The sequence below is a fragment of the Numida meleagris genome, chromosome Z (genome assembly GCF_002078875.1).
Source record: "Numida meleagris isolate 19003 breed g44 Domestic line chromosome Z, NumMel1.0, whole genome shotgun sequence".
NCBI classification, from domain to species: Eukaryota; Metazoa; Chordata; class Aves; order Galliformes; family Numididae; genus Numida; species Numida meleagris.
In genome coordinates this window covers 46,140,143-46,166,713 of record NC_034438.1, presented here as the reverse complement: position 1 = coordinate 46,166,713, position 26,571 = coordinate 46,140,143, and the positions used below count along the sequence as shown (strand labels likewise).

Here is a 26,571-nt window from a genome sequence, read left to right as displayed (position 1 = left end):
GAAGGAGGAAAAAGGGGAAGGAGGAAAAAGGGGAAGGAGGAAAAAGGGGAAGGAGGAAAAAGGGGAAGGAGGAAAAAGGGGAAGGAGGAAAAAGGAAAAAAAGTATTTTCTTACTATGGCTGCTGCTGTTTTAAGAAGAAAAAGAATTACTGAATTCCTCAGATTAAATAAACAGTAGCAATTTTGGAGCCAATCTTTTCAAACTTTATCCTCTCTGGCAGGCTTCTTTATCTGTATTTCTCTTACATTTGTGCATCTACATGCTACCAGAACCTGCAAAATGCATGTTCACTGTTATCCTCATAACCAGGCATAACTACTCTGAGTTTTTAAAGTGTCACACTTTGACTGACATACATGAGACAGAAAGATCACAACTTGTCACAACTGGTTTGAGCAGCACCAAAAATGGATAATGGATACCTAAAAGGCACGCCTCAGTTTGTCCCTCACAAAGACAAAAAAGATCAGGTTTGAACAGATAGGGATCCAAGGGGGAAGAGTATTATGGAAAAAAAATAAACCTGGTTCTTCAGCGCAACTTTAAATAGGAAAGATAGAGGCAATGGGATGCGAAGGAATGCTTTCTGCGGTTGCCAGAGCAGAGAGGAAAGGCAGCCCTGCAGACAGGGGGACTCTGGGCTGGGAGAGCTTAATGCTGGCACTGCTACTACAAGAGATCCCTCAGACCCAGCCTGTCAAAAGTGTATCATCAGTACCGGCAGGATGCATCTTGCACTGAGCCATGAGCACAGCCATTATCTCTTTTTTAAAATAAACTGAACCCTAAACCACCAAGAGCGGAATGGATTTTGTGGAAGAGCTTGCAAGCTACTGAGGCAAGGATACAAAAAGGCAAAACTCATACAGTCACAACGCCAAATAAAAATAGAAGAAAAATGCAGATGGTAAGAAGAGAGTGGAATTAAACAGGAACCAAGCAGCAACCAACATGCACTGCACAAAAGAAAGCAGACAAGAGCCTGACAGGCATCCATTTATTCATCCATTTATCTATAGCTGGTTTCAAAAGGTTAGTTTTTAGTTCCTCTTAGATACTGCATGCAGGTCTAATTATAGAACACTCCCATTCAGGTGAAGTACATGACACACAGCCTGGATTGGCTTTATATTCCCATCATGCTAATTCAAGGCAAGGTAAGAATCCTGTGCCATCTCCAATTTTTATCCTCTACGCTGTTTGCTGCTGTTACACAGGTAGAAGGATGAGCTGGTTTAACATTTCACACACAGAATTTGGACAAAATAATTTTTAAGAAGTGACCAGAATCAGAGGCTTTTCTGGCAGCTTCTGTTCGCCAAAGTAAAAGATGACAGGAAAAAAAAAATCAAATTTTCCTGCTAGAGAGTTACTAACGTGTCGGTAACCAGCAGCGTTAACAAAGCCCATTGAAACAGACTCAGACTGTTGAGAATGGTTGTTCATGCACTTTTAACACTGGCCAAGGCCACGTTCATTTGTGACACCGACAGAAACATACCTAACTTGACCAAGCTAAGATTGGCTCCCTGCAGTCACATCAAGACAGATTACTTCCATAGTGATGCTCCACAAAACCTACCACAAGCCAGGAACTGCAAAAGCAATATTTTCTTCTCAAGCTCCAAAACTACGTAAAATCCAGGTAATATTTATACTCTCACTTCTGAATACTACACTATCGTAAACCTTGAAAATATTCAAATTCTGTCAGAAACTTCCCAGTCTGAGCCCAATTTTACCCACAGCATGCTCCCACACAGAAATGAAGCATGAAAATACACCTGGGCTACAGTCCACTGTAAACATTTTTCATAAAACCAAAAAAAATGAACACTTCACTTTTAGGGAGATTTCATACTCCCTGCTATTGTGAGGGTTTACCACTGAGGTAAGCAGACTTATCTCCACTGACCTGATTTCCCTGATAACATTTTTTTTCCCTTATTGTAGGCAGAAGTACGTGGAAATGAATCATAGGTTCAATACTACAAAGCTGGAATTATCTGTAATACCCAATGCCAGAAAAGAGACTGAATAAATACATTTTAAAACAGTCAGTAGCTGAACTGGAAAAGATGGGATCCAAAGAGTAATCACTGGAGAAAAACCAATTAAGAAAAAAAAACTACATAAACCATATATAAAATATAAACATACAACATAACCCACACGAAAGTTCTATTCTGGACCATTTATAAATTCCATAGCTTGCACGTTTACCAACTGTATCATTAACAACAGAAAAGCAATCCTGAAAATCCTTTCATTACATTTTCTGAAAAAGACACTGGAAAATGTTGAACAATGTATTAAAGATTTCAACAGCTGAAAACATGACTTCATGCAGTTACACAATATTGTATTAAAATTTGCTTTTCAGTTCAAATACTGTCGGTATATGTCCAATTAGTCTGTTTACAAAGATGATTACTACATTAAGTAATTTTTATGGTATGCACCTGTGCACAATTGTGGCTAAAATCAAAATGTCCCAGAGAACATTTTGAAGCTTTTTCAACCTATTCTAATTCATCTAGCAGGACTTCTAAAATTTCTTTTGAGAAAATTAGCCCCAAAGGGGCCCCATGCCCCTTTTCTTCCACACCCCTTTCAGAGGTTATTGAAGGTCTTCCTCAACAAAGGAGGAATTGGAAACGGGCTGACCCTCAGCCTTTCGAAATAGGTGGAAAAATTTCGGTTGACAAAGATTGTGCTACCCAGATCACTGAATATACAAGGGAAAAAAAGGCTGAGAGCTCTCATGCACGCAATAGAGAAATGGGTAATAAAGACAGAACTTATGGAAGAGACTTTTTGCTAGTTCCCTTGGTTGTCACAGTGCCAAGTGCCAAACTTAACTAAAGCACATATAAAAACATTATTCAAGAGACTGGGGCCAGGCTCTTTTTGGTGGTGCCCAGCAACAGGACAAGGGTCAAGGAGTACAGGAAGTTCCATACAAACATGAGGAAAAGCTACTTTACTGTGAGTGTGACAGCACTGGCACAGGTTGCCCAGAGAGGTTGTGCAGTCTCCTTTTGAGATATTCAAGACCCACCTGGACGCGTTCCTGTGTAACCTGCTGCAGGTAATCTGCTTTAGTAAGGGGTGGGACCAGATCATCTCCAGAGGCGCCTTCCAACCCCTATGATTCTGTGACTCCAGTGCTTCACATTTACAACATCCTTGTAAGAAAAGATCATTGATACTGCACACTAGAATGACATTACATCTGTAAATTTAACTCCACTGTCAATTAACTCATGTGAAAATATTAAGAGCACCCTCAGCTACTTTACAAGGGATTCAAAAACATTTTTCTAGACTTCCAAGCAAGTTACACGACCTACAGCAGTTCAGCACACCTTCACCACACTGCACACCTCGGCCACTCATCTACCAAGACACAGCTCTGACCTTTAAATTATTTACATATATATACACATACACACACACATATATATGTACAGCATATTCACACACACAAATGCACGCGCATATATTTACTTATGCTCCATTGTTTACCCATCAATCCATTAGCTACTCTTAACAGCTCTGCCTTGGGAGCACTGTTATCAATAACTAGCACTGGACTTGCAGGATACTAATTCTTCAGGATGTAAAATCAGGAAAAAAAAAATTAGCTAACATAACTAAACTGACACCACTAAGCCTAACCTTAATTACAAAATGCCAGCATGTTACTGTTACTCCAGTGTAAACTGTAAGATAAACAATTTTAAACTGCCCACCAAGCAAGCTTCTGAACTTGTTAGATCAAAGGAAGTAACATTAAAGAAACAGGGACACACAATTCAATGATTTTATGCATGACTGTAAAATATCTGTTTCGTATGAGAGCTCAGATCTCTCACAAATTGAAGAAATATGCATTTTAGTTTTTGTTCCTCAAATACAAAACAGACAAGTATACATATTCAATATATTACCACTTAACACAATTATTTTACCATGCCAAAAAAACACATTGGTGCAGTTTCTCCATTTTTCCAAGTTTCTTCCAAGAAAAGGAAGTAAAGGCTTATGAAAGGCATTTTTACAGTGTCTTACTTCTATTCCATTTCAGGGTGGTACTTTCAATAACTACGCAGTAAAACCAAACCAGTTACAAAACTCTGCAGGTAATCTGCACAGATCTCATTCAGATGCTCAAAAATCCTGAAAGCTAATTTTTACAATCAGTATTCATATTGTTTCAGATTTTCTGTTACACGTCTTAAAATATCACAGTTCAATATAACTTTAAACCAGCTTGACTTCTATGAACCAGACAGTTGATGAATTTTTCATCACTAATTAATCTGCTGAACTGTAAAGTGGATTTTTTGTTGTTTTTGCTGGCAACAGCCTTCTGTAACATTAAATTGGATTAAAAGAAAAGGATAAGATGGGAAAAACAAGAAAACATACTTTGTTCCGCATTTGAATTAACATTTGGCAAAATGGTATTACATATTTTAAGATGAATCTTCTAGAATGATGAGTCTGTTGGGAGAACAATTCCACATGTACTAATACCTACCTTAGTACTAGTGCAATGCATTGGAATAACTTTATTTTTCTAAACTCTTACAATGGCATCTCAATTCCTACTACAATCTAAGCATGACTGCATTAGTTGTACCATCAACAAAGCATCTCATTGCAAGCATTTGTACTACGGACCCCCATAACAAGGTCATTTTGAAGGGCATGGAGGAAGAAAAGTAGATTCAGCAGCATTTATTAAAGCACTTCTGATACAGAGTAGAAAAAAATAACACAACCACATCAGTTAACAAGTTCAACAAAGTATGATCTGAAAAAAATTGTTGAATAATATTATATTCTGTAATTATTTACTGAATTTATTATTAATAATCACTCAGTTAAGTGAAACAGCGTGACAAAAAAAAACTTTTCAGCGACATGAACGATAAACTCATCCTTTGTAAGTTAACCAAGGCAATTAACATCTCATTGGAATACAGTTCTTTCGCTTGTGTAACTAACATTTTTGCAAATATTCCAGTCACAAAATATTTGCACTGTTGATTTATGAACTGAAGTGTTTAAAAAGTTGTTTTTAAGTAGGCTAGGTCCCTGGGAAAGCACACAAACTTCAGTGTGAAATCTTAATGGCCATCCTTAAAATTGTAGGGCTTCAGACAGTAGCACTCAGACCTTTCATAATGGGGACATGAGGGTATTTAAAGGAAGTTCTGTCTTACTCTGCATCCCAAACAGCTTGTAGTGGAAACTTTCAGCAAGTTCCCTGCTGGGGACTCTGCATCTTGGTGCACCCCAGTAAGCTGCTCCTCAAGACATCCAGCTCCTACACATTCCTTCCCACAGATCATTCTGAGGGTGGGGAGAGGGAGTGGCTCAGATAAGCCCTGTTCCAGCCACAGGCAGGTGCCACACAGCTCCCAGTGAATCACAGCCAACTGGAATACATTAAAGCACTCCTCAGGCTACCCTAAATAGGGATGGGCCAAGAGGAGAAACATGCAGCTATAATTAGGATAGAGATCAAAAAACACATTCATTCAATCAAAAACATTTTCCCTCTTAATTCAGTCAAGTATTAATAGTTTTAAAGAGGTCTTTGATGTGTACCTCTTCTCCTTTCCATCTATCCAGATACAAATACTAGCATGCTTAGGCAAGATGAGGCATGAATGGAAGGGAATACTGTCTCTACCATGTCATTTGTATTTCTACTGCACTCAGGATTTTTGGATCCTAACAGGAGATGGACCAGAAGAACCCAACTGCAATGCCAGTGCTGAGAATGAACAAACTCTTTCCTCAGGGTACTCATCAGACAGGAAACACGAAGCAGGCTGTCTGTGAATACAAGCATCTCAGCAAACCAAAAGTCAGTTTGGAGACAAAGATCAATGTTTATTCTTCATCTCTATAGAATTTCAGTATAACTGAATCCAAACTGGAACAGCACAGAAAAAAAATATTGGTTCAACATCCTTTTCCGCTTTCTGTAATTTTGGATAGCAGTTGGCAAGAAAAGTGGCTAATACTACCACTATTACACTGTCAGAAGAAAAACAACTGGACACCACAACACTGGAGAATGCTTTCAATGTGAAAAATGAGAACCACCTCATGAGAAGCTGTTACAAATGGAGGTCCTTCAATGCCTGAGCCCAAACTGCAGCTTTGCCTGCAGATGACACAAGTTCACCGACATGATCTTGCTGAACGTAGAGGGCTCTTCCAGCAACCATGTGTTATCTAAAATCTTTCTAAAATCCTGAGTTTTACCTTTGGGAGGTGCATTCACAGCAACTTTAAGAAATGGGAATGGGCACTCAATGCAACAGTATCAGGGAGATGTTAAAAAACAGTGCATGAAATCAATGCAACAAACTTAAAAACTAAGCCTGCAGAGACAAGCAGATTTGTCTATGGCTGAAGGCTTTTTTTTTTTCTTTTTTTTTTTTTTTAAGGAAGAGGGGTCAGGAAGTTGACGGAGCTAGTGATGAGGCTGATTTGCACATTTTTCACTATGCTTCTGTTCTGAGGGCTTGTTTTCTTTCTGAGTCAGCCCCTGATCTTTCAGGTTAAATAAAACCTCAGATTTTTGCTTGAAAACATGTAGAGTCTTGTATGGGAACTGCTGAGTCATGGACGGGAGGAAAGACCCAGTCAGCCCTGGGAGCACAGGTGAAGCCAATTCATCTGTGTGATGGGAAGGGGTGGAGCCTCTTAGGCCTCATTTAAGGGCTGACTGCCACTGAGGAAGGATTTCTTTCTGGAGATCCCTCCTTGGTGGAAGCTTTTCCCTGTGAACCCAGAATCTTCTGATATGGCTGAGCAATCTACTTCCCTTCTCTTGTAGCACCTTGCTATTGCACCAGTCCTTCCACCTCTTTTGTAAGGCATTTTCCATCATGTTGGAAACCTACATCGTGTAGAACCCTACAGTAGTAGGACTTACACCCAATAAAATCAATTTTAATTAAAATATAAACTAGTTTTTTCACACCACAGTACTTATTTGCCTTCAAATCGCTTGCCTCGTCTGCTCTTCTGTCATTATCCTTATTTACAAGGAACAGGCCCAAGTAGACTTCCAAAATACTGAAGTTCCCTGTGCTAGGGATTGTAAGGACTACTAGATGTATTTTTTAACTTCTCAAACTTAACAGTCAAAATGATGGGAAAAAAACCCACACACAAAAAGCAAATACAGTTTCCCTTTCTGCAGCGCAAGGACACAAATACAGACACACTCAAGAGGACTAGACTGATAGGAGGAGGAACCGCACACCTCTCAGTCACTAGCCATCTCAATACTCTGGCCAGCAGAGCAATCTTAACAGTTTTTAGTCTCCCCATTATCTGACTAAGGATGCTATTTCACATCACATATTTTAGACTTCTGGATCCCAGCCCTGTTCACTCTAAAGCTGCCTTGGAATGCAGGATGGAACGCACGATGTTTGCAAATAGCTCCAGGGAGTTCCAACATAAGGCACAATTACAACACTACACATTTCAAAAGAGTATTGTGGTTTGGAGGGAGAAGTTGCCAAAGCTTTTGTAGAGTCACCAGATTAAGTCTTCTCTGCCTGGGGACTCTCAGAAAAACAGGACAGAACAATAACCCATAGACGCAGCAGCTTAACATCACTGCTACTCTACCTCTTAAATAAGAGTATCCATGCAGGGCTAGCATATGTATATTTTGCATTACATTAATATGCCTATGGCAATGAAGAAGATCTAAACACAACTTAATACTCCATATAAGCACACCCTCCCTCGTCTTGGGTGGCAGGCAACTGTCAAGAGTGCCTGTCCCAACCTGGGATCAAACCTGACCAGCCTTTCCTTGCTTCATGTCTCCCAGCGTACTACAAAATAGCATGTTAAAAAAGGTAAAGGACCAAATGTACCCTATGCCCAGGCTTACTGGAGTTAGAAAAAAATGGAAGTAGCTTAACTGAAAACAAAAGTGACCCTGGCTAGATATTAGGGAATGCTTTCTAACTGGAAGAATAACAAAGGACTGCAGCTGAGCACCTGGGGGGCTGCAGAACCTCTTTAGTAGAGGTTTTCAAGAACAGATCAGACGAGAAAAAATACTGTAAAGAACAAAACACATATCAGTGACCATGTCTTCATCTAACACAATTTATAATAAATTGATTACACATCCTTTTCATCCAATTTCCTTCTACTCCTATTGCTCAACAGAAGCAATCCTAACCACTGAGAAATGATGACTTCAGCTTCAAGGAAAAAAAAAATATTGAAATCATAACGCTTGTTTTACTTTCATGCTTCCTCATACAAATATGCAGGCTTACTGGTTTTAGGAGTCAGCAGGGTTCATGCTATTAAGTGCCTCTCTGCAACCATGACAACAGAAAGTTTTAATTATTTTAAATGAGAGTAGGAAAGACAATTCCAAGACTTTGTACAGAAGTCTCTTTTTTTGTGAAGGAAACACCTAACAAAGAGAATTTCACTGAAAGAATCTGACAGCAACACTGAGATTTGAAGGTTTCCAAACAACCAGAACACCTTTAAAAAGATACCCATGTGAGCTGAACTACATCTATTACAAGCTGTGCAGGCAAATGAAAGGTAATGCAACTAAATACTCTTACTTACAAAACATTTGCAGTTCCTGAATGTTGATAGCTACCACAACTGACACTGGTGACTTTGATCATACGGCCAGACCTTTAGGTAGAAACTTCTGAGAACGAGCAGAGCTCAGAAGTACTACGTATCAGAGGTTTAGATACTATACTCTTGCAGAAGCACTTGATTTCAGACAGCCTAACACTCTTACCTGAATCACACAATTTTCAGCTGCATGTCACTACATAAATGACTCTGCACTAGTCAAACCTTCCTTTTGAAATGCAGTTTTAATACGTTTGCATGTGAAGAATTACAGTACTGCTTAGAGGCAAGCATTTCTTTGTGTCAGGAACAGCCGTTTCTTAAAACTTGTTAAATCCACATTTAATTATGCGGACTTGTTTTTTGTTCTTTTTTTGGTGGTGGTGGTGTGGTTTTGGCTTGTTTTTTGGGTTGTTCTCTTTTTTTCGGGGGGGGGGGGGGCACGAGGGAGTGAAGGCTAGATTTTTATAATACTAGCTCAATAGCATAGAACATCATAACTTCTTTTTCTAGCATTGAATTAGAAAATAATGATTCACAATGCTAAGACACTGCTTTCCAGTTTTAGCTCATGGGTCCAGTACTCATACACCAGACATGGTAAATAAATCTTTACGTGCAGTGATACTGTATTGACAGTTAAAAAGTAACTGGTAATTCAGGTCTTAAGATAGTTTTCCAGAATTATCTTAGTGCCAAACACAATCTTTAGAAACACAAGCTTTGGAAAGACTTATTATACATGTGTCTAAATGCTTTTGAAAATAAATATCATGCCTGCATCAAATCCTGCCTATGATTACGTGATACAATAAACATCAACAAGATCTTCCTTACTAAGACCAGATCCTTGCAATTTCTTCTTTTTTCACAAGTATCATTTTTGCTGTTTTGCCTCCTTTTTTTTCATTTGATTCATTATTGTTCAAATGTTATTTGAGATACTCTGACAAAGGACAATATTATTTATTTATCCTACATCTAAACATGTGTAAGCTGGCCAAAGCCTAACCACTGACTTAATTTATTCTGGCTTAATCAATCTGAATTCCCTGTTTCACTTGAGATTACCATGTCCAGTTGAAGCAAGAGCTCAAAAGAGAACAAACTTTTGCTCAAAATAAAAAATGGCCACGTAGATCCAGACTTCTATCCATATGAATCAATTTGAAACAAAAGTCATCTGTTCTACTCAAGTTCAAGCAAGCCAGCTATTTCACCAAAATATTTTTATGCTTTAATCCTTACTCTATAGGATAGACAGAGAGAGATAGACATGTCTCCCCCTAGACAGAGATGTTTAAACGTGCTTCAAGCTTTTTTGGCATATTCCTTGCCTTGGCCTGTGAGTAACCTATACTATCATGAGAACTCTCATTATGTTTAACCAAACAGACTACCACAGGTTGTAGCTCTGCTCATAAAAACACATCCAGTTAGTCAGAAAAACAGTTTCTGCAGTCAAACCAAACTGTTTGAGATTTTAGGGTGTGATGAGTTGACAGGATTGATCCGAGGGTTTGACATATTGTGGGTTCTATGTTTTGGTGAGGTCAGTATGTGCTATGGAATCACCTCCTAAGCCTTTGGCAGATGAGCTACCTTCGCAGCTTGGGCAGAAGATGCTTAAAATCTTCAGGCTTGCCTGAAAACCTTCTTCAGATTGCTCCTGGAGTCACAGTGTACCACCCTGCCTGCTCACTCCATGGAAAGTCTGTCAAGCTGGTAATGCTAACCCATTGTCTTTCCCACTTAAGGACAGTACAAAATTATTTGCATCAGTACAGACTCTTTTCACAGCTTTTTACCTTCATAAACGTTCTGTAGTAAAAGCAGAACAACCTTACCTAAAATTATGGCACTCATGCAGCAAGTGGATACAGATCAGTTCTTAGCAATCCATCCATCCATCCTACGCACTTACTATTTGGAATGAATGCCTACTGCTATTTACCCACAAAATGTATGCTGTCAAAAGAACAACACAAAATAAATCAGCCATCCTACAGCACAGAGATAATATTCCTTGAACTGACAATGAGCCCTCTTTTCCCCTCCATTTTAATCTGCTCCTCTCCCATACTTGTCAATTCACTCACTGTGTATAGCTTCAGCCCTACACTAAGGAATCTTTGGGGCAGGGCCTACCTTTGTGCTCATGGTTTGCACAGGACTTTGTTATTTTTTCAGTCTGCTCAGGTGCTGTCATGACTAAAACAATCATCATTCTACAAAAAAACTCAAGTGCTAACTTTGTAAGGGAGGAAACAGCTGTATACATGAGAAATAGTCTGCATGTATCGGGAATACTGAAGCATAAATTAATAGTCAATGCATTGTTTAATTAAATGTTTGGTCCCTTCTTCCAGATAGAAAATGGCTAGCTCTTGACAGAATGCAAGATTTCCTCTGTGTATGCTTTAAACAATCGCGACTGCAATTTCTTTTAAACAGTCTGCCTGGTTCCCTGCTCCAGCTTCAGACTTGGAGGAGCTAAGAAGAATCGTGCTTCTACCTGCATCGTGACCTTTTTTCCTCTTTGCAAGGCTGCACTGTATTGAAAGCACCTATCAGCCAGATCAGGTTTCCTGCTCCTCGTAACTCTTCCCAGTAATGGTCTAAACCAACTTCAAATTGCAAGCACGTCTGCATGCATGGTGAACACACAGCAAACATCTGATTCTTAAAAGCAATGTACTCTTTGCTAGCTCCTGTACAGGAGAGCATGCTTCCAATTTGTTATGTTTTGATAAGAGAAAGGTCAAGCACATTGTCTTGCTTTTTTTGTGTGCCCTCATAAATCAGTGTTTAAAATCCAATTGGTACAGTTCAAGTTAATTGTCTTATCCCACATTCCTTCTGTATGCACAAAAAAAAAAAAAACACAAATCAGAACAAGTGTGAGAAACTACACAATAAGTAGCAAGCTGTTAAGTACCTTTCTTTTCAGTAATGACACTGTGTCTATCTGCTCTGTGCACTGAAATTTATGTGAAGTGTATTAAGATGAAGAACTAAATCCACTGTTAGGAAAGGCAAAAGAAACTCCACCAACTTCCACAGAATGACATCAATCAACTGGTGGATTTTATACAAACACACACAAAGAATAATCTCTGTAAGAGCATGGAGGTGGGCATAGCACACATTCATAAAACTTCAGAAGACAGCTGAGTGCAGTAATTAACATTGGCTTGTATTTTTGTGACTTCTCAAGCGCATGCTTAAACATGCTAAAACACAAGAGCAGGCATATTAAAAAGAAAAAAAAAAGGTGTTTGGAATCATCAAGAGAAGGCACTTGGTAGGATTAAATAAAACTGAAGAAAATTCCACTTACCTTATGATTTAGGAGTTTCTCTAAGTGCATTATTTGCTTATGAAAAGTTCTGGATTAATTACACTGTAGGGAGCTTTACCTATGCTACCCTGCTGCAAAGTTTCAACCCTGACCTACGTAATTCTCATGAACAATAAATAAAGGTACAGAACACATAAGGGGGCAAAAAAAGGCATCTAAAATGAAAAACTAGTTTTTGTTCATTTTCAGCGAACTCATCTGGTTTAATCTCACCCAGTCAAGTTTTCCCCTCAGCAAAGCATGCCAAATCAGAAGCATGCTTTCCTGTGGGACTTCTGCCTTCTTCTGGAGTTTCTGCAAGCTACAGGGGAAAAAAAATGAGGTTATTACAAAAACACAGACAATTCAAATTAATGCCAAAAGAAAGACAACAAAAAAAAGAAAATTTGAGATACTTCTCTCCTTCTGACACTATATAGATTCCTGCTCCTAAACATCTTCCTTTCATGAAGACCCCTCTAATTTCTACACAGACATACACACAATGTCAAAAAGATACTTTTTTTCCTGACTCTCCATGCTGATTTTTGTTCACTTGTATTTGTTTAACAAAGCAGTGTTTGTAAACAAACATGAGTTGCACTGCAGTTCATCTTTAAGAAAACTCTTCAGGAATCAGCTCGCAAAAATTTCTTCTCCTGCAGAATTCTTTCAGGAAAGTGGGAAAGAGAAAAAGCAGCTCTAGGATCATGGAATAAAGATTCAGTCTTGAGAGCAATAAGCACAGCTTTCATGCTCTGAACAGTTAGGCCTAAGACCTCAACGCCAAAGACAGGCCAAGGATGACTAAGAAAAAGTTTAAATTTTCAATAAGTGGTAGAAAGTTTGTATGTCTCTTTTATGTGAATAATAATGTAACATCTTTGAACAAGATCTAATATACTTTATTTTCAAGAGTCATCATTTATTAATTGAGCCTGCTTGTATAAAAATTGGGTCCAAAGCATGCTAAAACATCTTTTGTCTTCATCAGTATTGAAACCAGAATCTCAATTTATTCTCAAATCGGTGAAAAGCTCTAGTAACTCATTACCGCTTTCACAAGAAAAAGAAATGTCATTACCAAATCACTGCCCAAAGAAGAGTACTGGCTTTTGCCAGAATACTCCACAACAGATGTATTACTGAAGGAATCAGAAGGCCAAGAGCATTTTCTTTGTAATAAATCTTGTCCACATCTACTTGGAGCACTGGGAGAGGGGAAAATACAAACCCCACCTCTGAAGGGGAAAATGCAAACCCCACCTCTGAAGGGGAAAATGCTTTTCAGAGGTGATTTTAAGGAGTCTAGAGTTGTCAAGTCTTAACACAGAAAAACAAAAGACTATTCAAAGTAATCCAGAATAAATGCTGTATCTTTTAAGGATATCAGAAGTTTTTGTTTCTAAAGATGATCCTACACATTCAAAGTACACACTGAAAAGTAAACTGAAGCATTCGTGCAACTCAAATGTTGCACACAAAATGAAAAGGTCCTGCTGAGACATTTTTTATACAGAAAAAAAGAATGGGAGGAAGAATATGACCGAAGAATCTCTTAAAACAGAAGCAAAAGATTTGATCTTTTGAATGTTAGGGCTTTATTCAATCCTTAAAAAATTATTAAAAAACCCCTTTAAGCCAATTCATTCCTCCCCTACCCAGAGCATCTGATGCAAATGAAACCTAAAAAGCTGAGGGCAAGTCAGGACATTCAAGCACCTCTTTAAAAGTTGCCAGTACAAGGTTTCGCAGCTTTCTCTCCTTCTTTCTCAGAGGAAACATCTGCGTTTTGCAAGTGTAACCACACTATCAGTTTGTGTTTTCCTCTTATTTGCCTCTGGCCTTTGACCCCTGACCACCAGTACTGAAGTAAGGCTACCTTTCTCCCATGATCCATGCTAAATCATTCTAATTTCCTGTAAAGAAAGGTCCATGAACAGTTGTCAGGATTACTTGCTGCACAGTCCTCAATATGAACAGCTTGGTTTCAGTTGTTCCAGGCAGTCTTCCACATTAACTACCTTAAAAGCACCTGATACATACCACTCACTCATTACTCACACTGTGAAAATCAGAACTGTGATGGCCTGAGACTCGGTTCTTTATTTTATTCTGACATACAAAATGAATAAATCATCCATGCAGATGAAAGGTTGTCTCTCAGCATCAAGCAGACTTGAAATAAAACTCCAAGGGGAAGGTCTGGGCTATGTGCAACACAGCATAGGTATGTCCATCAAGTACCATTGAGCCCAGGAGGCCCAGGGCTCCTTGTACTCTGTAATACTGTCTTCCCAGATAGTACAGGCACTGCCACAGTAAACTTGAGAATCTAAAGGTTTCTCAACTTGTACTAAAACTGAAAAAGCAGTAGTTGTCATGTAAGTGTTTTTCCTCCTTTTTGAATTCTGAGTGGTTAGCTTCACCAATTTCTTGTAATCACACATATCTTAAACTAAAATGTACTCACCCTATGGTTCTCAGCATAGCCCCTTATGAAGACAGCTCTGTCATAAATGAAAAGTTACACTGAAAAATACAGAGTATGTGGAAAATAAGAACCAGGTCCAGTGACTATTGCCTGGTTTAATCCTACAAGACATTCAGCTGCCTTTTGTTCTGCAAAGCACTAAAACGTGCGCTTACACACATTAGTAATCATGCCAAATTTTACCACTAATTACATGGGAAAACTGCCATTTTCTGTATTCAAAGTACTTTTCATGCAACTCAGAGATAAAAGATCCTCCTTTTTCCTCACTAAAAGGTGGTCTTTCTCACATAGCCAAAGAATTCATCCTTCAGTACACTTAGTTCATGTTTTCCTGAGCACACAGTAAAGATACCAAACTGCAAAGCTACTTATTATCAGACTGTCACACTCAACCATATACAGATGTTACCTACCTGAAACTTCATTAACTAGAACTAGACAAATATGGAGCATTTTCTTGTCTGCATTACAAAGAACTATTTGCAGCCCTGACAAGTATAAGGAGTAAATGCTGACCAAAAATAAATAAATACACAAACTGCACAAAATATAGCCCACTTTCTCTTCCACATTAGTAATTATCCATGGCTATAAAATAATGAATTTACTACATATTTTGAATACGTAAGCAGAAGGAGTAGTTAGTTTTCACAGAATGTAAAAGATCTCCCTTATTAAACACAATACCAATACTTGATTGCTGGGATGGTCTGCCACATCTATGCACTTCCCTCACATTGCACCACGACAGAACAACATAAAAATCACTAGAGGCAAAGAGAAAGAAGGAACTGTTTAAGAGCAATCCTTTCAAAACTACAAGAATTTTAAGAAACGAACTTCAAAACAGCACCCTCTTTCTATATGTTGATGATATATTCCAGTCCCTAAACATTTATGTGAAGAATGATGAAAAAACTCCTACATGCATATTTTGCATTTTAGTTGTTATTTTCAGTAATGGTGGCTTATACTGTCAATTCAGAGACATCACTGAGGCTCCTCATTTCCTCCTTTGGAAAGGATCTACTGGAATTACTTTTCATCAAAGAGTTTCTTCCCTTGTCATCACATTTCTTTTCCACTCTCACTGATACTTCCAACTGTACTCAACTCCTAATTCTGACACCTCTCCATTGCTAATGCTGTCCTTTCTTTCTGTCAAATAAACAACGCAATTCCACTTGCTGGCATGACATCAGCTGCCTGCAGTCCATATCCACCTTAGACTGGACCTCCCTGGCCCTTTTTCTTACAGGTGAACACCTGCCTCCCCAGGAATCACTGAGCACAGTCAGCTCGCAACCAGTGGCACAGCAGACAAAACAAGGTGTGGCTGTCTTATAGTGACATAAATCTCTAAATATGACTATTTAAATCTTACCTTTTAAAAAAATTAACAGCCTCACAGTATTTATGGACACAAATCAAGAAATATAACCTTCTACTGGAGGTTAAAGGGCATGCTCCCACTTGGAAGGATAGACAGGCTCCCCCCTTAAGAGTACAACACAACCAAAAGAGCTGAGCTCTCAATCTGCAATGTTTCTGTTGTCTTTCCACTTCTAAGTAATAGCATGTGGCAAACCCAAGGCATGCCCCTTTGACCTCAGTGCCTGCAGGGTTCAACCACCACTAAGAGAGAACACAAAGGATGAAGCAGGAACAAAAGCATAATCAATACACAATTTACAGTCTTGATTTTAAATTATGAAATTGAATTGATACACAGCAAGCACAAGATCTGAAATGTACTAAGACACAGTCTACAAAATTCTACTCAGATTTTGAAATATTACTTGACTGTAAAGATCTCACTTGTGATGAAAATACAGCAAATAAACCTGTAATACCACTACAAAAATGCAATTATCTTGAGGAAAATACTATTTAAAAAAAAAAAAAAAGGATAAGAAACGAGAAAGGGGAATAAATCAGCAATGTCATCTTTCTACCAAAAATATTGGTATTATTAATGGTGCAGCATGACCAGTATGTAACTTCTTGCTTTGTCACACATTTTCAATAGCACCTTGGTAACATACATTATACAGTGTGAAATAAAAAAAAGCCCTATAACTTATTAATTAAGCACATCCCAATTACTTAGTCTCTCCAAGAGTTTTTTTGATATGAAGTGGTTCCAGCTCCCAGCAATTTTCTCTCCTGAGTGGAAGAGGAAGGGTAGCAATTCTGCAAGTAAATTCAGTTTTAAAACTAAATAAACTAAAATATAATATCAACAGATGGTATTTAACTACACTAAATAGTCTAATACAAGAAATGCTAATTCCAACTTACTGAAATCCAAAAGGCAGCTTAATAAAAAGACCACCTCACAACATTTACATTTGCTCTGATTATATTAAGAAATTATTGCTCACGGAAACCAGCAAAACAGACTCCCCTGACAATATTACTGCTCAAATCTCAGGGTGACTAAGAGGTAACTTCATTTAAAAGTTAATGGATTTTCTTTTTGCTGTCATGCTGGTTTCATTAATTTAGTTAAGTGCACCTAGGGAAAACAGTATCTCAGTGTTCATTTATTTTCTGGATACTCCCCGGAGTATTTTGCTGGTCTCAACTGTAAAGTCCTCAGTAAAATTAGTAATCTATTTCAAATATGTGAGAGTGATTTAGAGAAGTACTTAACAGCAAGGTATGTGACTCCTTTTGTTCCTTCCATTTCTTTTCAATTAGAGCACTGGAACACTGCACAATTCCATACGTGCCACCTTGCACACAGTGCACAATCAGATTTTCTCATCCTATTTTATATCTATAATAAAAATATACAAATTTAGAACCCTCCTAATGTGGAACTGAGACAGAATATCAGTAATTCAGACTTTTCTTAGAAATACTTTCGTAGCTTTTGTTACAAACAATCTTTAGTGATATTGCATCACTGAAGAGGAACATGTACTTAAACACACTTAGATTTTAATTAGACTATTTGTTTAGCTTCCCTGCTGCCAAACAAAATATGCACAACTGACAGAATCCTGCAGTTTTGATAAAGAAAAGAAACAACAAGGTTTCAAACAAGACTTGGAAATAGTTTTTCAAAATACCATTTCAGTTTAAAAAGATTTGAAAATACTATTTTTTAAATACTGTGATAATAAAGATTTAACTTTTATTAACTATTCTTTTCACAAGAATGCTGAACATTCCTTCACAATATGCTGAACATCTAGAAGAATCTGCACTGAAAGTATCTCTTAATCCATCTGAACCAGGGCAAAGGAAAGAATATCCAGATGTAATGTGCTTGAGTTTTGATACTGCAGTTTAGTAGCACAGACCAAAATTACTATAGGTCAAAAGCAGCTGCAATCTACCTTTAAAAAGATTTTTAGGCTTTCTGAAATAGTGTACCTGAATAAGGAAGAAAATTTATAACAGAAACATGCTTTTTGAAAGATGTAGAAACATAACAGAAATTACTATCACAAAGAACATGTCCCATATTCACATAGCAAATGACTACCAATTTGATTTTCAGTGCTGACTCTCAACTTGAATCATCAGCAAACGATGAGATCTTTCTAGTCGTAGGGATCTATTTTGTCCTGACACGAGTATTTACTAAGTGTTCATATCAGGAGAAATACAGGTTCCTACCATTCTCATACCGACTGGAGTCCCCTAGACCTAAATTAGCTTATGCCAAAGAAACACCCACATTTTCTTGTATACGTTGTTATATTTTGCAAGCATGAACTCTGAAACACTTTAAACTGCCCAGATTTAAAAAGAAAAATAAATCTTAAAGAGGAAGTGAAAAAAGCCAGTTAATCTTTTTGAAAAAGATAATCACAAGTACGAGTCATAGCAGAATCTTCCAAGGCCACACAGAGTTTCCTCAACACCCAGTAATACAAATGGTTCAGTACAGCACACCAATCTCCTTCTTTGGTGACAATTACTCTAATTCTTACTAATTCTTAATAAAATCAAAGTATGTGACATACACAACCCATCCACAGTCAGATATTATATCAGAATGCTAATGACATGTCCTGTAACTCCAATAAATAAAGAGTGCTTACCAGAAGGTAGTACTTTCACATAAAGCTGCCTAACTTACTATTCGATCTGTATGACGACAGGTTAAAATAACAGTCCTGGAAAGGCGAAAATTTTGTTTCAGTTACCAGGTAATTCTTATTAATAATGAGTTTTATTAAAATCTCTCTTAACTGGTGTCATGAATACCACTGTTAGAGCTCCACTCATGATCCTGAACAGATGCCTCAATTTGTACCATATGCCTCCATCAGGCACACAGTACCGGAATCCAGCGAATACTCTTAAATTCAGAACTGTCTGGACCAAGAACTGCCACTGCTCTTTTATCTCAAAGCACTTCTCTCCAAAATACCTCTCTCTGCCAATGGGCTACAGGGCAACATAAAAACTGCTATGTGATATTTAATTTCCTGATTTTCTAGCCGCTATCAGCCTACTGTAAGCCTGACAGCTGGCGAACCAGTTTTCACCTTTCCACACAACAGTGCTCTTACCTTACACTGCAAAGATATAAAGGGAGAACAGCAAGACAGCGCAGCCAGCAGTGAAAAAACATGGAAAACCATGAGGAGCAATCGTATCTCTGCATTCAGAGATACGATGTGGAGGAGGCCGCCGTGAGCACCACCAGTGGTGAGGCCCAGGCAGGCAGGCGGGTCACTGTGGCCTGCAGGGGCCTTGTTGCAGGGCTGGATGCTGACCCACCTGCTGCAAGACCCTGGAGAGTAGCTGGATCTCCTTGCACCTCATCTGCCCTGCATGGGTGCAGGAAAAGCAGACTTCTCCTTTCCCTGAGGAGCCCTCAGAAATCTGCAGAGGATGGCCAGTTCTGAGAGCCTTCACCTTCCACCAGCCCTGCTCACTGTTTTAATCAAGTGCAAACTCACTTCACTTCTTCTGTCAAATACAGCAAGACAGAAGTAAGTGTCATGCAAACTAAGCAAAGCATTTTCAAACTTCCAGGGCAAGTATCTGCTTCATGCCTTTATTTCAGATTGACCAAAAGAACAAAGTTGCTGAGGACTCCTTGAGACAGAGCTCAGCCTTTCATAGCGAACACCTCCACTAAATCCACTGCAATCAAGTGCATACACAGACAGTAAATTGCCATCAAGTTGTGTTTTTCATTTCTAGCAGACATGCATTTGCTTAGGGGAGAAGGAAGGAACAATGACACTTTCATAACCACCTAAAAATCTCTGCTTTTGTAGTAAAGAATGATTTGTAAACCTACAAAAGCCACAAGCTTCCTGGGTGGCTGTAAACCCAACCAAACGTGAAAACAGAAGAAAGAAGGAAACCCTATATTTAGAATAAATTACATAAAAACATTCATAATCTGTACCTTGTGCCAAAGCTGAAATACTATAAAAACAAATTCATTGAGAATGCATTTTTAGAGGTATGTATGCCAACAAACAAAACATTCAGCAAGGTTTTATATCTGGTTTATCTTATGGTTAAAACATCAAATTTGCCAGGATATGACAAATTCTAAGATCTTTTTTTTACTACAAAATAATCATATAACTTCAATGGAAAACCACAGAATAAAAGCAATTTAAAGTGGCATAAATCATGACTCAGTTCTGTCCTCCTCCAGCTGTAAAGAGGACTAGGATCCAGCTGAGGACTAACCCAGAAAGGGGAAAGTGGTGGCTCCTCTTCAGCTAAACATGCACTGCTCTTCACACACAGCTGTACAAACATTTGTGCCAGTACAAAGACAAGGGAGAAAGAACACAAAGGTGGAAACCACCGGCGAGGGCAGAGAGCTGCACAGTTCCTCTCTGTTCCTGGAGCTGCAGCACCAGGGCGTGGTTTCACATTATACAAACAAAATCTAAAACAAAAAAACTAACAAAAAGGCTGCTATGAGAAAATGGAGATTCTCCTTTCCCTAAAGTTCCCCAGCATGCAGCACTGACTGCATGATATTAGCCAACTATTACTTTTCTGTCAGATCCACAAACTGTTCCAGCTCACTCCACAACTGCTCACTGGGAGTGGGAATTCAACAATTCAATGAATGGGAATTCAACACTGGAAAGGAGCAGGTGGAAGGGATCAAATCTTCAGCATCACACCACAGTCGGGTCGCAGCAAGAATGGCAGAAAACCACACCCTGATCTGAAACGAGACTGTTCCCAGCACTTCAAGCCTCAGATTCTTACAGGAGCTCCATCTTTTTTCAACCCTTTCCTTCACAGGGCATGTTTTTGTCAAACACTGCACAAAACCACGACCTTTCAGGTCTTGGATTTGTGAAGCTAACTACAGGACTATTTCTGCAGATTGTTCCTCAAATATTCGTCTGTGATTGCGCAGACAAGTTTTTCAGACGTGTCTAAGCTCACGCTTGAAAGACCTTAGGTAGGTACTGAATTCCAGTATCACTGCGATTTGCTTACTCCTCTGCACTAAGCTTGGATTTTTGAGCTATCTGCAGGTTGTTGGTTCTGCAAAGCCTGAAAATTCTCCGTACATGCGGAGCTGGTAGTGCCAAAGATTATGGTTACATAGATATTATTGTTAATTACAGGCTCTCTGTCCCTCCTTTCATTTCTTTTCCCTGGTTGCTCCAGTAAACTTCAGCCACTGGAGCTAACACATACAGGCTATCCCAGAAAAACTTTGTATTCTTTGAATGTCTCATCCGTTTTCCAGAATCAAGTTAGAAAAACTGATTTTTCTGTTTTTTGTTGTTGTTGTTGATTCGAGTACCTTATTATTTTGCTAATAAATCCAAGCCCTCGTGCTGAGCTTCAAGTGTCCAAGACGCACCATTTGCTATTTCCGGGCTTACCCAAACCCGAACAAGTCAAAGGCCTTCAGCACAACCTCGGCTTCACTCGCTCCGCCGGGGCTCGGCAGCGCGCGGCAGAGGACCGCAGCGCAGAGCCGCTCGACGGCGATTGTCCCACCGCTGGGCTGGGGACCCCTTACCCACCGCCAAAGGGGGCTGCTGCTACCCAGGGGCTGCGGAGGCACCGCCGGGAGCGGCGGCTCGGGGGGCTGTGCAGCGCACCCTTCTATCTCTTTTTCTCTGCAGCACATACCGGAAAACACTTGCGTCGAGTATCCAGAGTGGTCCGCACTGCCCGGCACCTGCTAACTGAAATCCTAAAGCTCTCCAAAGCACGTCCAGCCCGCCTGCACACGTCTCTCCGGGCCACCCGTCCCTCACCAGACCACAACTAAAGACACCCCACAATTTTTTCGCCTCCTGCGGGATTCCCGGCACCCCTCCCGACCACGCGACGCGACGCGAGACAACGCCGCCGCCCGCCCTCACCTTGATGCCCTGCTGCTGCGTGGTGAGGGTCAGCTTGGACTCGTCCAGGAACAAAACTTCGCAGTAGAATTCCTCCGGGACGGCGCAGAAGCAGCCCATGCCTGCTAGGCGCCGGGGGCCGACTGGGGCAGAACCGCAGCCGGGGAGGGCCGCGCAGGGCTCCGCGCCCCGCTGTGTTGACTGCAGGCCGGGGCCGCTACAGTTCAGCGCCCGGCCCCCCGGAACCGCCCTCCGCCGCGGCCATCCTGCGGGAGCGCCTGGACGGGGCTGCAGGCAGCACCCCACGGAGAGGCAGGCACGGAGCTGCTGAGGAAGGAGCCGGGCACGGCCCTCGCCTGCGGCTCGCTGTCACGGCGCTCCGCCGCCCCGGGGAGGCGCCGAGCCGCCCACCCGCCCGTCCCCCGCCTCGTGCGCGCACGTTCCCTCACTGCCTCTTTGTGCGGCGCCGCGGCTCACGCCCGCCGACCCTGCTATAGCGGAGCCACGGCGCAGAGGCCGCAGACGGCACCTGTCCCCCGAGCGCTGCCCCGCCGCCCGGCAGTGCCGGCGGAGCGGCCGCCCCGGCCCCGCACCCGCCCTGCCCGCGGCAGCAGTGACCCCTGCTGGGCCCCGGGCGGGCCGGGCTTCTCGCGGGCGTCGTGTTGGGGGGCGATTGGTGGGTTTTCTCCGCGCGTGGTGGGGGAGCGCTGGAGGAAACGGCGGGAGGGTCCAGGAGAGTAGGGCTTTAAAGCCTCGGCCAGAAGTGCCTTCTCGTGTAAATAGTGAGCACGCTTCAAATACATTTAAAAACTATCAGTCCTGTAAAACAATAGGACATAAAAATGTTGCAAACGCTTTTGCTGTTCCTCTATATAATTTCTGGACCATTCAGTGCATTATTGCTACTGATGTCTATATTCTGTGTTTTTTCCCCTTTGATCAGATGTTAAGCCCTGGTCCCACAGGTGCGATGCATTTACCTCACTTTGCATGCATGAGTTGTACTGCTGGAGATCAGACACATTTTGCACATGTACATTTAAGAGTACATGCTAAGTGTTTTTCTTACAGTTGGCTTGCTTACGTGGGCAAGGGGACCTCCTTATGAGGAGGGCATAAGGAGATATTCCCCCTGGCAGAGCCTCACAGCCATGTAGGCGTGCGGTATAGAGAACAACACTTCTGCATTTAAATGCTGCCCTAAATAGAAGCCTGCTTTCCCTTTCCCTTTTTCAGTGCAGGCTGTGTGCAAACCTGAACTGTAAGGTCTTGAGATCTCTTTATCCATATAAACCAGCCAATCAATGTTTTCCATGGGCAGTGTGACCAAAAGGCAAATTTGTTAGATAGTTATGTAATTGGCATCATATATGTTCATAAAAACTGAACACAAAGTATTGTAAAAGCTTAAAAATTCAAGTTCCTAACCATGTTTGTTGGATAGTGTATGCCCAGTGCGCATATCATCTAGATGTTAAAAGAAATTCAGATAAATTTATTGCGGCTTTTCCTGCCACATTTTTCAAACAGTTCTCGAATCCTTCTGACAACCGATAGTTTACTAGGGAGCAGATGGTTCCTTTTTCCTCCCATTTAGTCTATTTAGATCTATATATCATGCATGTCATGACATAAATTACCCCCTCAGTCAGTTAAAGTCATTATATATGTATAAATCACTGATTATTCAAGTGAGAGGGAGGGCTTAGTGAACTCAGAATCTGTTCTAAAACCTTTAACTGTAATTTAAAAATGGATCATATTGCTCAGACACAATCCCACACCTGAGCAGTTTAAATCAAGGTTATAGGCAGTCCAAGTGAATGATTCTGTGTCCTCTGTTTTGAAGATTCTTTTCAAGCTACTATGCATCAGATGATTGCTCCACTGGGACTATATCAAATACACACTCACATTCAGCTGATGCCAGTGTTTGGAGCACAGAGCCATTAATGTAAAATTGCCTCCTACACAGCCTCTGCCCCAGAGCATTGCTGGCAGCTGTTTTGCCAGCACTACCAGAACCTACTATCTGGTGTAAAGACCTTGGAGGGAGTCCTGGAGTGAAGTGAGAAAAACTCTAGGATAGCAGAAGAGAGAATGGAATCTCTGCAAGGAATCTGTGTGACTCAAGGAGATCAAGAAAGCAAAACAACTGATTTAGAGGGACAAAAACCACAGGACCCAAGGTTTGCTCAGAGCTTCACACTATGTTAACACCAGCCCTGCCTATATATTTCAAGTATCAGGCCACCTCACAACTTCCGAGAAACACAAGACAGTCATCTGTTTTCCAAATCCATTAGGAAACTAAGCTAGTTTTCCTGTTACTCAGCAAGAAAAAGCACAGGTCAAGCACTTGACAGGAAAACTTGCTGACATAAAGTCTCATCATACAAACACTTATGGACATGTTTAACTCAGGCATGTGAGTACAGGACAGGGTCATAAAGGCATTTTTTGTCCATCATCTTCTGAATGAGGTACCCAGTGCAATTCACTGCAGTTGCTATTATCCAGTATGCCTTCATAATCATGATTAGTTTTGCTGTAACCAAGTATTTTTAATGTGGTCATATAAACAAGACACTGAAAGCCACAATGACTTCTATATATGAAGTGACCTACATCCATATTCTAGCATATCAGCAGTAACACTAACTGCCTGAAGGAGAGTTCAGCCTGTTTTCTCACTAATGAGCATGCAGCAAGAGACATGCTGAGGTTTTTTCAGCCACTGACACTGACATTCTTATTTGTCAGTCTGTAGAAAAGTAATTCCCGTACCTCATCCATGTGGCATCTGGAGGACTGGTGGGAAGTTAACACCAGCTACAAAGTACCGTCTCCACCTTCTTCCTCACATGAAGACCAAGTCTCCTGGATTCAGCTCCCTGCTCATACACAGAACAGAGCAAAGCACTGAGCTCTAACGAAACAAGTGCAAAATTAAAACAGGAAACAGCATATGCTCTAAATATACAGCCACAAATGCTTCTTCCATTAAAGAAGAAATTCCTAACAGGAGTACTGTTAAACAGGCATTTTCTGGGAGGGACTAGGCTGTCACGGGAACAATGAAGTGCAACTCTTCATTGCACTTCTCTGGCTCTACATGTGCCCACCTGCCCACGTATCATTGCCATGATAATTGTCCCAATCATTTTCAGTTCTTCAAAAGAGGTTCTCCAGATGTTTAGCATGCTACTGAAAGCTGTGCCCTTCCACCCAAATATGCATAAATACACATTTCTCACACCAAACTATGCATTACTACACATAACAAGCATGCATCCACTGGACAGTATCAGCCCATAGTGAATTGGGATTTGACGTTATTCTCTACTTAATACACTTACAGAGTCCTTAGAGTAAGATTTATCACTTACGATAAATATGATAGCTGTCAAATTAAGAATAATATCTAGATCTATAAAGCAGTGATAATCAGGAGGGGAAAAAACTTAAATTGTCCCAAATTACTCTGAACAGCTGATTATATCTATAGGATTTCTATAGCAATGAACACCTTGGGAGCTCTGAACTGACATGCCACTGAGTAAAAATCCATTTTTTTCCTCATTGATTGTTCGTTTTGCAAAAGCCCAGGAGACTGAAGCATTGCAAAGAAATACTGAATGATTAAGCAAATCGGAGAAGTATCTCATTTTCTGATTTTTGAAAAAAAAAAGAACATACTGTTAAATGTAATTTCTCTCATGAGAATATTCTAAAAACTCTATATTTTATTTTAAACTATAGAGTTTAAATTAGAAACTGCAGAATCGGTGTTTCCATCACAGCAAGAAATATTCCTGTCTTTAGGAAAAAGGAATAGCTACTACTGTTTGTTCAACCTAATTTTGCTGTGATGTGATTTTACAGAGTCTCTGCTGAGACTTCGACAAGTTACCCTTATGCAAAGAAGAACCAGATGATCCTGTTTTATTTTGCTTATGCTCAACTTCCTTGGCAAAACTTGAGTGTATTTTAATAGTAACATTAATTGAGACGCAAAACATGATCATCTAAATTCTCTCCCAGATTTGAATTAATGTTCTGATGCTTTAGATTGTTATGTTGTGGCATCGACCACCAGAAAAGTAGAAACTACAAAGATCTATGTATGCCTAGAAGGTGGAAAAAATAAGTTTTTCAAACCATACTATCTAAGGGATAAACTGTCACCTTTCTTAGTTAAAGAAGACTGAGCAGATCCATGCAGAAGAACAGAAAATACTGACTCCAAACTGTGGAGCCTGTCCCACCACATTAGAGGAGATCCAGAAGTATATCTGTGGTAAATCAGTGAGGAATGATGTGCCAAAACCTTAATGCACGGGGAGCTAGAGGTATGTGTACTAAAGTAGTAGATAATCTTCTATATTCGTCTAAAAGGCTTCTAAATATTATTCTGAAGTGTCTTTTATCCAATGGTAGGCTGTCCATAATGGCTGTCAGATTACAGCAGACTCAGGTAAAACATCAGACTGACTGATTAACTCCACACAACAGAAATTACATTTGTCTGTAACAACCATCTTTTCCTCTCCCAGACACAGTGAATGCAAGAGTTTTGGGGCATTACTGCCAAGAGATCCTCAGTTCTGTTTCCCAGAGGGTTATTTGACTACATTAGACCTCTACATATGCTGGAAATAAAGTCTGGCACACAATAAACCTAAGCAATTACATAGGCAAGCCAAACATAGGCCAGCCAAACATAGGCCGAGCAGATCCTTGCAGCCAGAACTCT

General features: G+C 40.2%; 1 protein-coding gene across 8 annotated transcripts in view; it reads right to left on the bottom strand.

Moving 5' to 3' along the window:
- EPB41L4A (erythrocyte membrane protein band 4.1 like 4A) overlaps positions 1-22,374 on the bottom strand; it is a 133,023-nt gene extending 110,649 nt beyond the window's left edge. For 2 of the 8 annotated variants that reach the window (XM_021379628.1, XM_021379634.1), the window contains exon 1: positions 21,837-22,368. In XM_021379628.1, coding sequence (XP_021235303.1) covers positions 21,837-21,935 — 99 coding nt within the window. In that variant the 5' untranslated portion in view covers positions 21,936-22,368. Of the gene's footprint in view, positions 1-20,178; positions 20,266-21,600; positions 21,739-21,836 lie in introns of those variants that run through there. The other 6 variants (XR_002433179.1, XM_021379633.1, XM_021379632.1 and 3 more) reach the window with 6 other exon arrangements.